This window comes from Cydia fagiglandana, chromosome 7, assembly GCF_963556715.1.
Source record: "Cydia fagiglandana chromosome 7, ilCydFagi1.1, whole genome shotgun sequence".
NCBI classification, from domain to species: domain Eukaryota; kingdom Metazoa; phylum Arthropoda; class Insecta; order Lepidoptera; family Tortricidae; genus Cydia; species Cydia fagiglandana.
This window is the reverse complement of record NC_085938.1, coordinates 19,073,239-19,084,846: the sequence shown is the minus strand read 5'-3', so window position 1 is coordinate 19,084,846 and position 11,608 is coordinate 19,073,239. Positions and strand designations below refer to the sequence as shown.

At 36.5% G+C, this 11,608-nt stretch overlaps 1 protein-coding gene across 1 annotated transcript; it reads left to right on the top strand.

Annotated features, from left to right (window-relative positions):
* Nucleotides 1-6,520: 6,520 nt before the first annotated feature.
* On the top strand, nt 6,521-9,001 carry LOC134666086 (uncharacterized). Its single transcript, XM_063523207.1, has one exon. The coding sequence runs from the start codon at nt 7,389-7,391 to the stop codon at nt 8,769-8,771; it is 1,383 nt and encodes a 460-aa protein (XP_063379277.1). The 5' UTR covers nt 6,521-7,388; the 3' UTR covers nt 8,772-9,001.
* Nucleotides 9,002-11,608: the final 2,607 nt, after the last annotated feature.

Sequence of the window (11,608 nt, the reverse complement as noted above, 5' to 3'; positions counted from 1 at the left end):
TTATGTATATGGACTGTTTTTCTGAAATAAACGTTACATTACATTACATTACATAAGTATATTCGACAATAAAAATGAGGATAAACTGAAATAATTGGCGTACATGGCGAAACTAGGCTTATATCAATCCTTTTTAAAATGTTACAGTTACTTTTTGCTTGCATTTCAATGATTTTTAAACCTGAATCTGTTTAAGCGACTGTGAGCTCTACATAATGTTTGGCCACATATGTTGTAGTGGATATAGTTTTTGTATCTAGAGTTTTGTAGTTATTTTAAATGCTAGGTATCTAATTTTTTTTTGACATAATGATCTTTAGATAAAAAAATATTAAGGTGCCTATAATTGTAACGGTTTACCGTTATTTCCAATTAAAATTCTATAAAATAAGAAATAAACTTAAACCTAAATATAACTATAAACTACTATAATACACATTTCATACTTATGATCTAAAAAAATATATACAAAAACCTTAAAAACTAATATATACAAAATAAATCTACGAACAAACAGAATTAATAATCAAACGAACTTACCTGTGAAGTTTGATTACAATTATACGAGTATCCAAATCCAAGACAACAAATATAATTTACAAGCAGTACATGGAATCATGCCGTCCTTGTCACACATTTTAGAGATATAATATTTAAAAAACAAGTTCGCGCTGTTCCTCTGCCTCACTACGTCATCATCCCCCGCCATCCCACTCTAACCCCGCTCCTCGGATACCCGTCATTATTTCAGAGTGGATCTTTTTTGTGTTATGAACAGAGACTATTTTATTTTAATTTTCGGGGTTGGGGGGCGGGAATTTGTTGTCTTGGATTTGGATACTCGTATAATTGTAATCAAACTTCACAGGTAAGTTCGTTTGATTATTAATTATACTTCCTATCCAAATCCAAGACAACAAATATAATTTACAAGCAGATGTTCAGAGCCTTGTATCTAAATACAGCTGCGAAAATAAAATGAAATATCGATATCAAATCAGTAAGTTACGTAAACCGTTACTGATATTACTGATTTCAGCTCACAATTTAATAGGATATATCTACCTGCAAATGTAATTTTATATAAGTATAGCATTGTCTATTATAATGATAAGCGTCATTAATTAACGGGTAAAATTAGGTACCTTTTATATTTCTTTTTGGTGAAAGTAGAAAATAATAAAGTATTAAACTTTCTTTGAAGTTATTGTAATACCTATTGATAGACTTTAAAAAACAACTTCATAAAATTATGATAATAACTGTTGTTTATGTAATTTTGCCTTTACTTATGTAGACCGTTGAAAGGTGTGTCCAATCTTTAGCTCTGAACCAATTTTTATAGCACTTTATTCCCATTACATTATTGGAATTACAACTTAAATTTTACTAAGATATACATTGTTTTAATTTTCAAGATTATAATTACTACAACGGTTTAGGTTGTTTTCTGTCAGACACTTATACATATAAATAAGCCATTTTGTATCATTTAGATTTTACCAACCACTCACTGGATGTAATTATTTTATGCGTTATGATTAATCTATGAATGCATGTCTTTTTGAGTATTGACAAGTAGAATAAAATATAACTTTATGACACTTTGCAATGAATATCCAATACAAAAATAAATACCCTCTTCTATACACAGCCTTTAAATGTGGGTAAAGAAGATTTTTCTTCATTGCAAGGTTGTCATAGAAATCAAGTTTCTATTTTAGACTAAGTCCGGACAATTACTAGTAGATAAGCCTGTAGGTGCTGTTTTGAAACTTATAATTTTTCAAATTTTCATTTATAATTCAGCTTCAAATTATAGATTTATATAGTTAGTCAAACCAATTTGTCAGTCAGTAACAGGAAAACTATACTCATCCTCTTCTTTTGGGTGCTAGTACTAGTGTAAGACAAAGATAGTATGATTTTCTCTCTTTGATTGAAATGAGACAGTCACATTCTCAAACGATATGTAAATAGCTAAATAATGTATATAATAGACTACCTTTATTAATAAATAACTCGTCTTTCTTTACGTATATGACCGATGACGACTACACGTGATACAAGTGGCAAGCAAACTTTGGGCGCTTGTAGTGTAGGTATATAGTTAGGACTTAAGGTATGATATATTTGTGGACGATATATAAGGCATTTACTTGAAATTTATCTTTCAAGGAGTAACTTACAGTAACCTTTTTTAAAAGTAACAATTATACTGTGCAGCGTGCACAGTATTCTTGTGATACACAACCAACAATCATTGTTTAAGCTTTCTCGTGTTACGTAGCTTTCAATAGGGTATTATATGTATACTGTAAGTATTTAAAATAAATTATTTTACACCATGCATGAAATACACAGATAGGAGTTATTTTTAGAAACACAAGTTCTATTTAATAAATTGGATAGAAATATAAAAAGTAGGTGAGTTGACCGTGACGTCACGATCTAATGTTTCATATAAATTCCATATTAGCAAATCGTTTTGACAGTTCTAAAAAGGTAACTGATTTGTAGTAGTAGTAGTAGTAGTAGGAAAAATACCCTATTATAACTGTACAGCAAGACAATATGACAACCTAGTGCATTTAAATTAATGACAATATTTAATTTTATTATTGTTTAAGGATGATCAATCCTTTATTGCGATTGTCAATCTAGCTATTTAGCGATGGTGACTCATGTAACAGCATTTAACTCTGGTTGCATGGTTGTACAATTGTGCATATTGGTTTTCAACTGAGGATTCCAGCGTTGATTTCGCGTCGTGGGATATATGCATCAACCACGGCGCAGCCCCTGTTAGTTGCGGCGACGGTCCCCTGAAGTTTAGAGCCTAGATAACCAGTAAGCAAATCGTACTGGATTTGTTACGAGTAGGTAAATCGGGCTCGTTGAGATGGTATATATTTGACTGCAGGTCAAAGATGCTGTTTGAAGCTATTTGGAACACAACGGTGTGATGTGTATAATAATTTGAATGTAAAATCGGTTAAAGGGTTATATCTCTTTCCATATATTGTTCACTCGTCATACAGCACTGTTTGTGTACATTTTTTTTTTTTTTTAATAGGATTTTAGGCTGCATTAACACCAATTAAATTGCTTCAACGTAACTAAAGTCTCCTCTGTATTTCACATACGTAAGCCAGTATACGTAGCCACATCATCACTATTAAAGTGGGGTCAACTTAAAGGTCTGGATACAGACTATGACAAGTACATTACATTGGCATCAACACTGTTACAGTGGAGCAACGTTATATATCTTTGACTCATTTTATAACGATCAAAGCGTCTGCAGAACAAACATACCGAAGAGCGTAAAGACCGAAGAACGAAGTGATCGAAGGGCGAAGCGACTGAAGAGCGTATCATCCGAAGAGCGAAGCGACTGAAGAGCGTATCATCCGAAGGGCGAAGCGACCGAAGAGCGTAGCATCCGAAGAGCGAAGCGACCGATGAACCAAATGACCGAAGCAATCGAAGAGCGAGTCAGCCATTATTATGTAGTTTTTGATATTACGCAATAATCATCATAAATCTTCAACACAGTAAAAGTGGAGTAAGGATAGCCTCGTCATTATTAATGCGGGGCGAATTTAACCTCGACGCTGTGAAAGCGGAGCTCTCTACACAATGGCTGTGGCGTAAAAATAGCCTCATCACTATTAAAGTGGGGCAAAATTACCCTCAACGCTGTTAAAGCGGAGTTCTCAACACAATTAATGTGGAGTAAAGATAGCCTCGTCACTATTAAAGTGGGGCAAATTTAGCCTCAACGCTGTTAAAGCGGAGCTCTCGACACAATAATGTGGAGTAAAGATGGCCTCTTCACTATTAAAGTGGGGCAAATTTACCTTCAACGCTGTTAAAGCGGAGTTCTCGACACAATCAATGTGGAGTAAAGATAGCCTCTTCACTATTAAAGTGGGGCAAATATAACCTCAACGCTGTAAAGGCGGAGCTCTCGACGCAATGAATGTGGAAAATTTTGCCTCGACTTCTCGTTTGTAACTAAATATTTATTCGATATGAATTGTAATTTATACGTGTTAATTAATGTGAAATATCACAAACTCTCCTTTGTCACTGACTTTTATTTGATAACACGGTTTATACCGAGTACTTACCTACCTGTTTGATGATCATCTTGTTGCATAGTATACCTAAGCTTCTAAGTACTCACTCTACTTAAACTACCAAATTCGGAATCCCAATTGTCATTTGGAGGTTTAACTTATATTTCCGATACGATTTACGCATGGGTTTACGATCCTCGACGCTATTGTACTACCGGAGTACTATTATTGGACGTAGTCCATAATATTACACAAATCAAGTACATATACTTTGTCCATGATTTATTTCATTCTAAAATTAAATTGAGTTGATAATGTGCGAGTTTATTAAAAGAATCGATGTTAGCACATTCATGAGGTTTACACGTACAAAGATAAACTCTTCACACTTGGTACGCCTCCGTTATAGAGTACTATTGTAGAAAGTAACTCGCTATGTGATGTTTAATATATAGCATTGGTACTTAGTGTCAATCAGTAATGTCTTATTTATCACAAAACAGGAGATCTGATGAGCAAAAGGCGGCGACCAGACCGACTGGACCCAAGACTCGACGATACCACGATGTGCGATTAAAGCCAGTACCTAATCCGTTTTAACCCTTACGGTACATTCACTATGTCGGTATCGGAGCACGCATAGCGCGTGCTGGTTGTATACATCGGTTACTGGCATTAAACACTTTGAACAGTAGGTCAAACTATTCTTTAACTATCTTGTAGATTGTGTATTTAATGAAATTTTTCATGTACCTAAATATAAAGGTACCTGTATACCTACAGGTATGAGGATACCTCCCCATAAGATGCTAATTAAACTTATTGGTTACAGAATATGTCTATTTGCACAAAGACACATTTGCTACCGTGCATAGGCACTTAAATATTACCAATCGGCAAGGATTAATATATCCTATCTTTTTTATTACACGGTAGGGTAGGTCGGACATGGTAAGAACCGTTTTTGTGAAACGATTACCTAGTAGATATAAATACCTATATAAATTTTATTCAATTCGGATATAATTTGTATACAGTATATAAAATCTGTAGGCGAAAGCATGTCAATATATAATATAATAATATGGTGTTCGCATTCGTAAACAATTTACTGAGCGAACATTGCATACCTAGTATGAATGTAACATATTTTATTCAAAACATGAAATGTAAGTAATATCGTACATATTCGATAGATAGATTTTTGTGATTTATCTATTTATAGCTCCGTACTTATTTCATCTGTAAGTATTTTATTCTAAATAGAAGGTAGTTGTAACAAGTGATTTCGTACGAAAGCAAAGTTACTTAGTTGATTTATTAGGTAATGAGTTTATAACGCTAAATGAAATTACGATTTCAAATTAAAGTTTACCAGCAATGTAAAGGATTGCAAACGAGACTAGACTTGCCGTGCCGAAAAACCATTAATTTTTCGCTCGGCCACGGCGGCCGGCGGCGGTACAAGTAATGTTTTGATTCTATAATTATCATTCAGCGCTCAATAGACATATTAAAATTACTCACCCTAACTTCATCAATCGACACACACACACACAGATATTTAGAGGAACACTATTTTGGCGAAAATACGTGTGACTCGGACTAACACAAAAACATGTAATGACGGGTATCCGAGGAGCGGGGTTAGAGTGGGATGGCGGGGGATGATGACGTAGTGAGGCAGAGGAACAGCGCGAACTTGTTTTTTAAATATTATATCTCTAAAATGTGTGACAAGGACGGCATGATTCCATGTACTGCTTGTAAATTATATTTGTTGTCTTGGATTTGGATAGGAAGTATAATTGACGACTGCATTTGCTATTAGGTAAAACTAGATGCGAATACAAAGGACTACGTCACCCGGCTCGCAATAAGCGATTTGCACCGGCCAGCTAATGAGACACATACGCGTCCGAGACATTGCTATCACGGCTTTGACAGCGAGAGGTCAAATCGACTAAGTTCAAAGATACAATTTTACAGTCATGATGTGACAAAATTTTAATATGGTGTAAAATTTATTCTAATATTAAATGTGTTAAGTTCCAGTATTTCCCCAAATAGGGTGAGTGTTTTGAATATTCTGTAGTTTTAAGAGAAAGGTAACTTTCATAGTAGTAAATTAAGGAATCATTTTCTTCTTGCCATCACATTTTCATTTAGTTCTTTCTGGGTACATTTGGCTATCACTATCTGCTTATTAACTGTAATTTTCCTATAAAAATAACGCTGGAAATAACAAGCTTCTCGAACCTTCTGGAAATATGAGTCTACCCACTTTATAAAAATCTTGTAGATTATAATCAAAGTTAGGCTTAATTCTAATTTAAATGTATAAAATTACATGCCAAATTGTAGTTGACATGCATTAATAAAGCTTTTAGTTGTAGAAGTACATTTAGTAAATTTAACTTCACTTCCTTCTTTGTTTTAAATTTAAAATGATGATTCTACTTGTGACTGCCACATCATTGATCACCATTTAATTCTTTGGGGTTCACTACACCAGCCTACTTTCTCATTAGCGCATTAATTTGGCCTAAAATCCGGATGTCGCAGTCACTTGTACAAAATTGGACTTTTCTTGAAATGGCCATTTTTACCGGAATTCCAGGGACCAAGTCTGGAGTTGGAGTCGGAACCTACCAACCTGAATTCGCATGCTCCGCTTCGTTCCGGAAGGTTCCCGTGCTGGATCCGGAACCCTTTTTTTGAAGACGGCCACCTCCAAGTTCAACGTTCTGCGACGTAGTGCAGGGAAGTGACCCCTATCAAGGACTCGTTTCACCACTGTTAATTGCCAGCTCAGAAAAGATCCACGACCTTGTCTTTCCTTTAGTTTTTATTTTTTTTAATTATATTTCGTAAAATTTACTCTGGTTAGTTTTCTTTCGTCTCATTTTGCAATCTACCTACTTCATGCGACGCTAAACGTCACATTGGCGCCCATACTGGTTATTTCTGAGCTGTGCATTATTGAAGCAAGTCCTTGGCCTTTTTCTCCTCTTGGTTTTCATTGGTGTTGGTGGCTTTCTAATATTAGCACTTGTAATTCATCTAGTTTTTAAGTCTGATTTGAGCAGTTGTTTGGTACGTGGTTGTCAGTTTCTCACATCATATAGTTATAGCATAATTCTTGTTTTTTTTTTAAAAAAAAACACTACACTTCACTTATTCCGATTTAAAATAATTTTAAAATTCTATCGTATCTCACATTCCACTTACTTAGCAACTAAACCTAACTGCTTTTTAATCAATTGTAATCAAAACGCACACCCTTTACGTTAAGATTTAAACATGTCGTACCCAATTAAATATTTGTCACTACAAAAAGCTGAGCTTGAATATGAGGTGATCCTTAGAGGTGGTTCAACTGGTTCGGTGCAGGACCTCCGAAGCCAGATAGTAAAATTGGCCATACCTCCTGAGGACATTTTGGAATCACATTTAGAGCCTGCGGGTGACCTTGATGCTGTTAAAGACAGTCTAACAAAATCCCAAACGATGCTAGCATCCCTCAAATCTAAATTTGATAAGACCCTGTTCTTGCGTACCGAAAATCTACTACACCATATATATCACAGACTAAGGCGTATCTCAAACGTTAGTGCCACGTTAGTTGACCAGCACAAAAATTATTGCACTACCTTTAACAACCAATACAAAGAAATTACGACGTTGAGGCCGGCATCAACCTCAAATGCAAATGCAGTCTCAGTTTTGGAACCTGAAGCTACGGCGGTACTCCACTGTGATCGTAACCTGACTTCTGACTTGGCAAAACTAAAGTACTCTGGAAAAGCCTGCGTTTTTTCTTTCATTCAAAGAGTTGAAGAATTCGTAGAGGTTAGGAATATATCAAAGAATCGTGTATTGAAGTTTGCCTACGAGATTTTCACTGATGACGCATTACATTGGTTCCGTTGCAATAAAGAAAGTTTTCAAAGCTGGGACGATGTCGTCGTCCTATTAAAAAAAGACTTTAGTCCAAAGAATTACGACTATCGCCTGACTAATGAAATAAAATCTCGTACGCAAGGGGAACAAGAAAACATTTCTATTTACTTGTCTATTATGCATGGCATGTTTTCGCGATTGGTTAAACCGTTGTCTGAGGAAGAAAAACTCGAAATTATCTTACATAACATCCGGCCATGTTATGCCAGCACCCTAGCCGCTTCACCGGAGATCAAGGACCTAAAGACATTAAAAGCCCTTTGCACAAACTATGAGGACATTCAGTCACGCTTATCCTTGTTTCATGAACCGCCTAGGGTGACTTCTGAGACTCTAGCCCCAGAATTTGCCTACACTAAATATCATAAAAATAATAACTACTACACAAATAAAAACTACCAAAATACAAATTCAAATGAAAAACAGAAAAACTACTATAATCAAAACAAATATCCTAACTACTCGAGCTCTTACAACTACAACAAATCTAAAACTACAGAGGAAAAGCCTACTACTACTAATGCTGTACAAGCGACAGCAAACAGTACAAAAAATGTCAACACTGCTAGTAACTCGCGTAAGTACTGTCCTAGGTGTCGCACTGATACACACTCTTTGAAAGAATGCAAACAGCCACACTTCCCTATCTGTTTTAAATGTGGTAATAAAGGTGTACGCTATCCTGATTGTAAATCCTGTAATCCTAAAGATGCAAAAAACTAAATTCAGTGGATTGTAGTGTACATAATCTTTCTAAAAAATCTAGTGAAAACTTTAGTGATTCAGAGTGGAAATCTTGGCTCAACTTCATATCTAAATTTTTCACTTGCTATTCAGTCACTGCAATCCACGATTCAGATAAAATACATAACAGACCGTATGTCTCAGTTCAGATCAATGGTAAAACTATCCATGGTTTGTTAGATACGGGTAGTGGTTATACAATTCTAGGTAATAACGTTTTCTTGGATGCGGGTTTCAAGCTCAACAGTACGGATACGATAAATTTATTCGCAGCTGGCAGGCATAGACTAAACAATATTGGTATGATCAATCTGCCTGTCTCGTTCTTAGATCAAACCCACATCTTGAAGGCCTACGTCGTACCAGAAGTCGAAAACTCCTTGATATTAGGCATGGACTTCTGGAGAATTTTCGAATTGTTTCCTAAAAAACTAGATTCCGTAATTTTACCTAGGGATGTTGATAAATTAGACTCTCTATCACTAGACCCTCAACCTAAACACTTATGTGACTATGATCATCTTTCGCCTGAGCAAAAAGTTACGGCTGATCATATCACTGCGCAGTTTCGTAACATTTCATATGAAGAACGTGGTCTAGGCCGCACTTCTCTAATTGCTCACAATATAGATACCGGTAATGCTGTTCCTGTTCGACAAAGATACTACAGAATGTCTCCTGAAAAACAAAGAATACTAAACACTCAGCTTGATGAAATGTTGCGTGAAAACGTGGTAGAACCTTGCGAGAGCCCTTGGTCGTCCCCTGTTCTGTTGACACCTAAAAAAAATGGCGAAATGAGATTCTGCTTAGATAGCCGTAAATTGAATGCAGTTACCATCAAGGATGCTTACAGTATTCCATACATTTCTGAGATACTCGACAATCTGCGTGACGCTAAATATCTCTCTAGTTTAGACTTGTCAAAGAGTTTTTGGCAAATTCCTATTAAGGAAGAAGACCGGTGTAAAACGGCGTTTTATATTCCTTCGCGTGGTACCTTTCAGTTTGTTTCTATGCCCTTTGGCTTAACCAATGCTCCAGCGACGCAACAACGACTGGTCGATATGTTGTTCTATGGGCCTGATTTTGAGCATAAAGTCTTTGTCTACATCGACGACATTATCATTGTCTCATCGACCTTTGAAGAACATATCTCCCTATTAGTTAGAGTTCTAGAGAAACTTAAAATGGCAAACTTAACCATTGGTTACCAAAAGTGTCAATTCTTCAGAAATAGACTGAGTTATTTAGGATATGTAGTAGATGGAAATGGACTACAACCGAACCCAGAAAGGATTGAGGCAATCATTAACTATCCAACTCCTACTAATCGCAAGGAAGTTCGTCGGTTTATTGGAACGGCATCATGGTATCGCCGTTTTATTCCAAATTTCAGTTCTATAGCTGCACCTCTAAATAAACTTACTTCACAAGCTAAAAACTCACCCCCTTTTAACTGGTCTACCGATGCTGAAGTCGCCTTCCGTACGCTAAAGGAAGCCTTAGTATCTTCTCCTATATTGTCGTGCCCGGATTATACGCAGCCGTTCCAAGTGCATACAGATGCGAGCGATTACGGCGTGGGTGCGGTCCTGACACAGGTCATAGACAATCAAGAGAAGGTTATAGCGTACATGAGTAAGTCTCTCTCTAACCAAGAGCGTAACTACAGCGCAACAGAACGAGAGGCACTTGCAGTACTTACAGCGATTGAACACTGGAGGTGCTACTTGGAGAACGGCAAAAAGTTCGTCGTGTATACCGATCACTCGTCACTTAAGTGGTTTCTAAATCTAAATAATCCCACGGGTCGTTTAGCCCGTTGGGGAGTTCGTATGTCCTCATTCAACTTTGAGATCAAGCATCGTCGTGGCTCAGAAAATGTAGTACCAGACAGTCTCTCCCGTTCTGTTGCTATTGCCCAGATTGATGAGATCGCAACTAGTCCTGACATGTTTTATTCTACAAGCGACTCGTGGTATCTAAATATTTACAACGGTTGCCAAAACACTCCTACTTCATTTTTAAATTACAAAGTAACTAACGGCAGACTATTTAGGTTTAAAAAAAGTCTAAATCCTTTAACTCGAGAGTTCGAGTGGAAAGAAGTCATTCCCCTCGAATTTAGACTCGACATTATTAGTAAAAATCATTCGGAACCTACCGCTGGCCACTTTGGCATATATAAAACACATAAACGGCTTTCTTTAAACTACTTCTGGCAGGACATGCATCGCGATGTAGTTAAATTTGTTTCTAATTGTGATATTTGCTGTGCTCACAAGCATGCTACTCATGCTACTCTAGGCATTATGGGCCGTCCTAAAGACTGCTCACGCCCTTTTCAAATGTTAAGCATGGATCTCATAGGTCCCCTACCCCCATCGAGAAAACAGAACACTTTTATATTTGTTGTGACATGCTGTTTCTCGAAGTACTGTTTATTATTCCCCATTCGTCGCGCAACCTCCGAGATAATAGCTAAGTTAATCGAGGAAAAAGTTTTCCTAGTTCACGGCGTGCCTAGTACTGTTCTTATGGACAATGGAAAGCAGTTCACAAGTAACGTGTTAAAGAAATTGTTTAATGACTACAATGTCCCTAACGTAAGATTTACGCCTAAATATACTCCGCAAGTGAACACAGTAGAACGATACAACAAAGTGATTATTACAGCAGTATCATCCTACATTGAAAACGACCATAGGTTCTGGGACTGCAATCTACCTAAAATTCAATTCGCTATGAACACATCCAGTAATGAGGTAACAAAATACACCCCCGCGTTTCTCGTTCATGGACGAGAATTGGTC

Bases quoted from the DNA above. Each gene is read 5' to 3' on its own strand.
- LOC134666086 (XM_063523207.1), top strand. From the start codon at position 7,389: ATGTCGTACCCAATTAAATATTTGTCACTACAAAAAGCTGAGCTTGAA.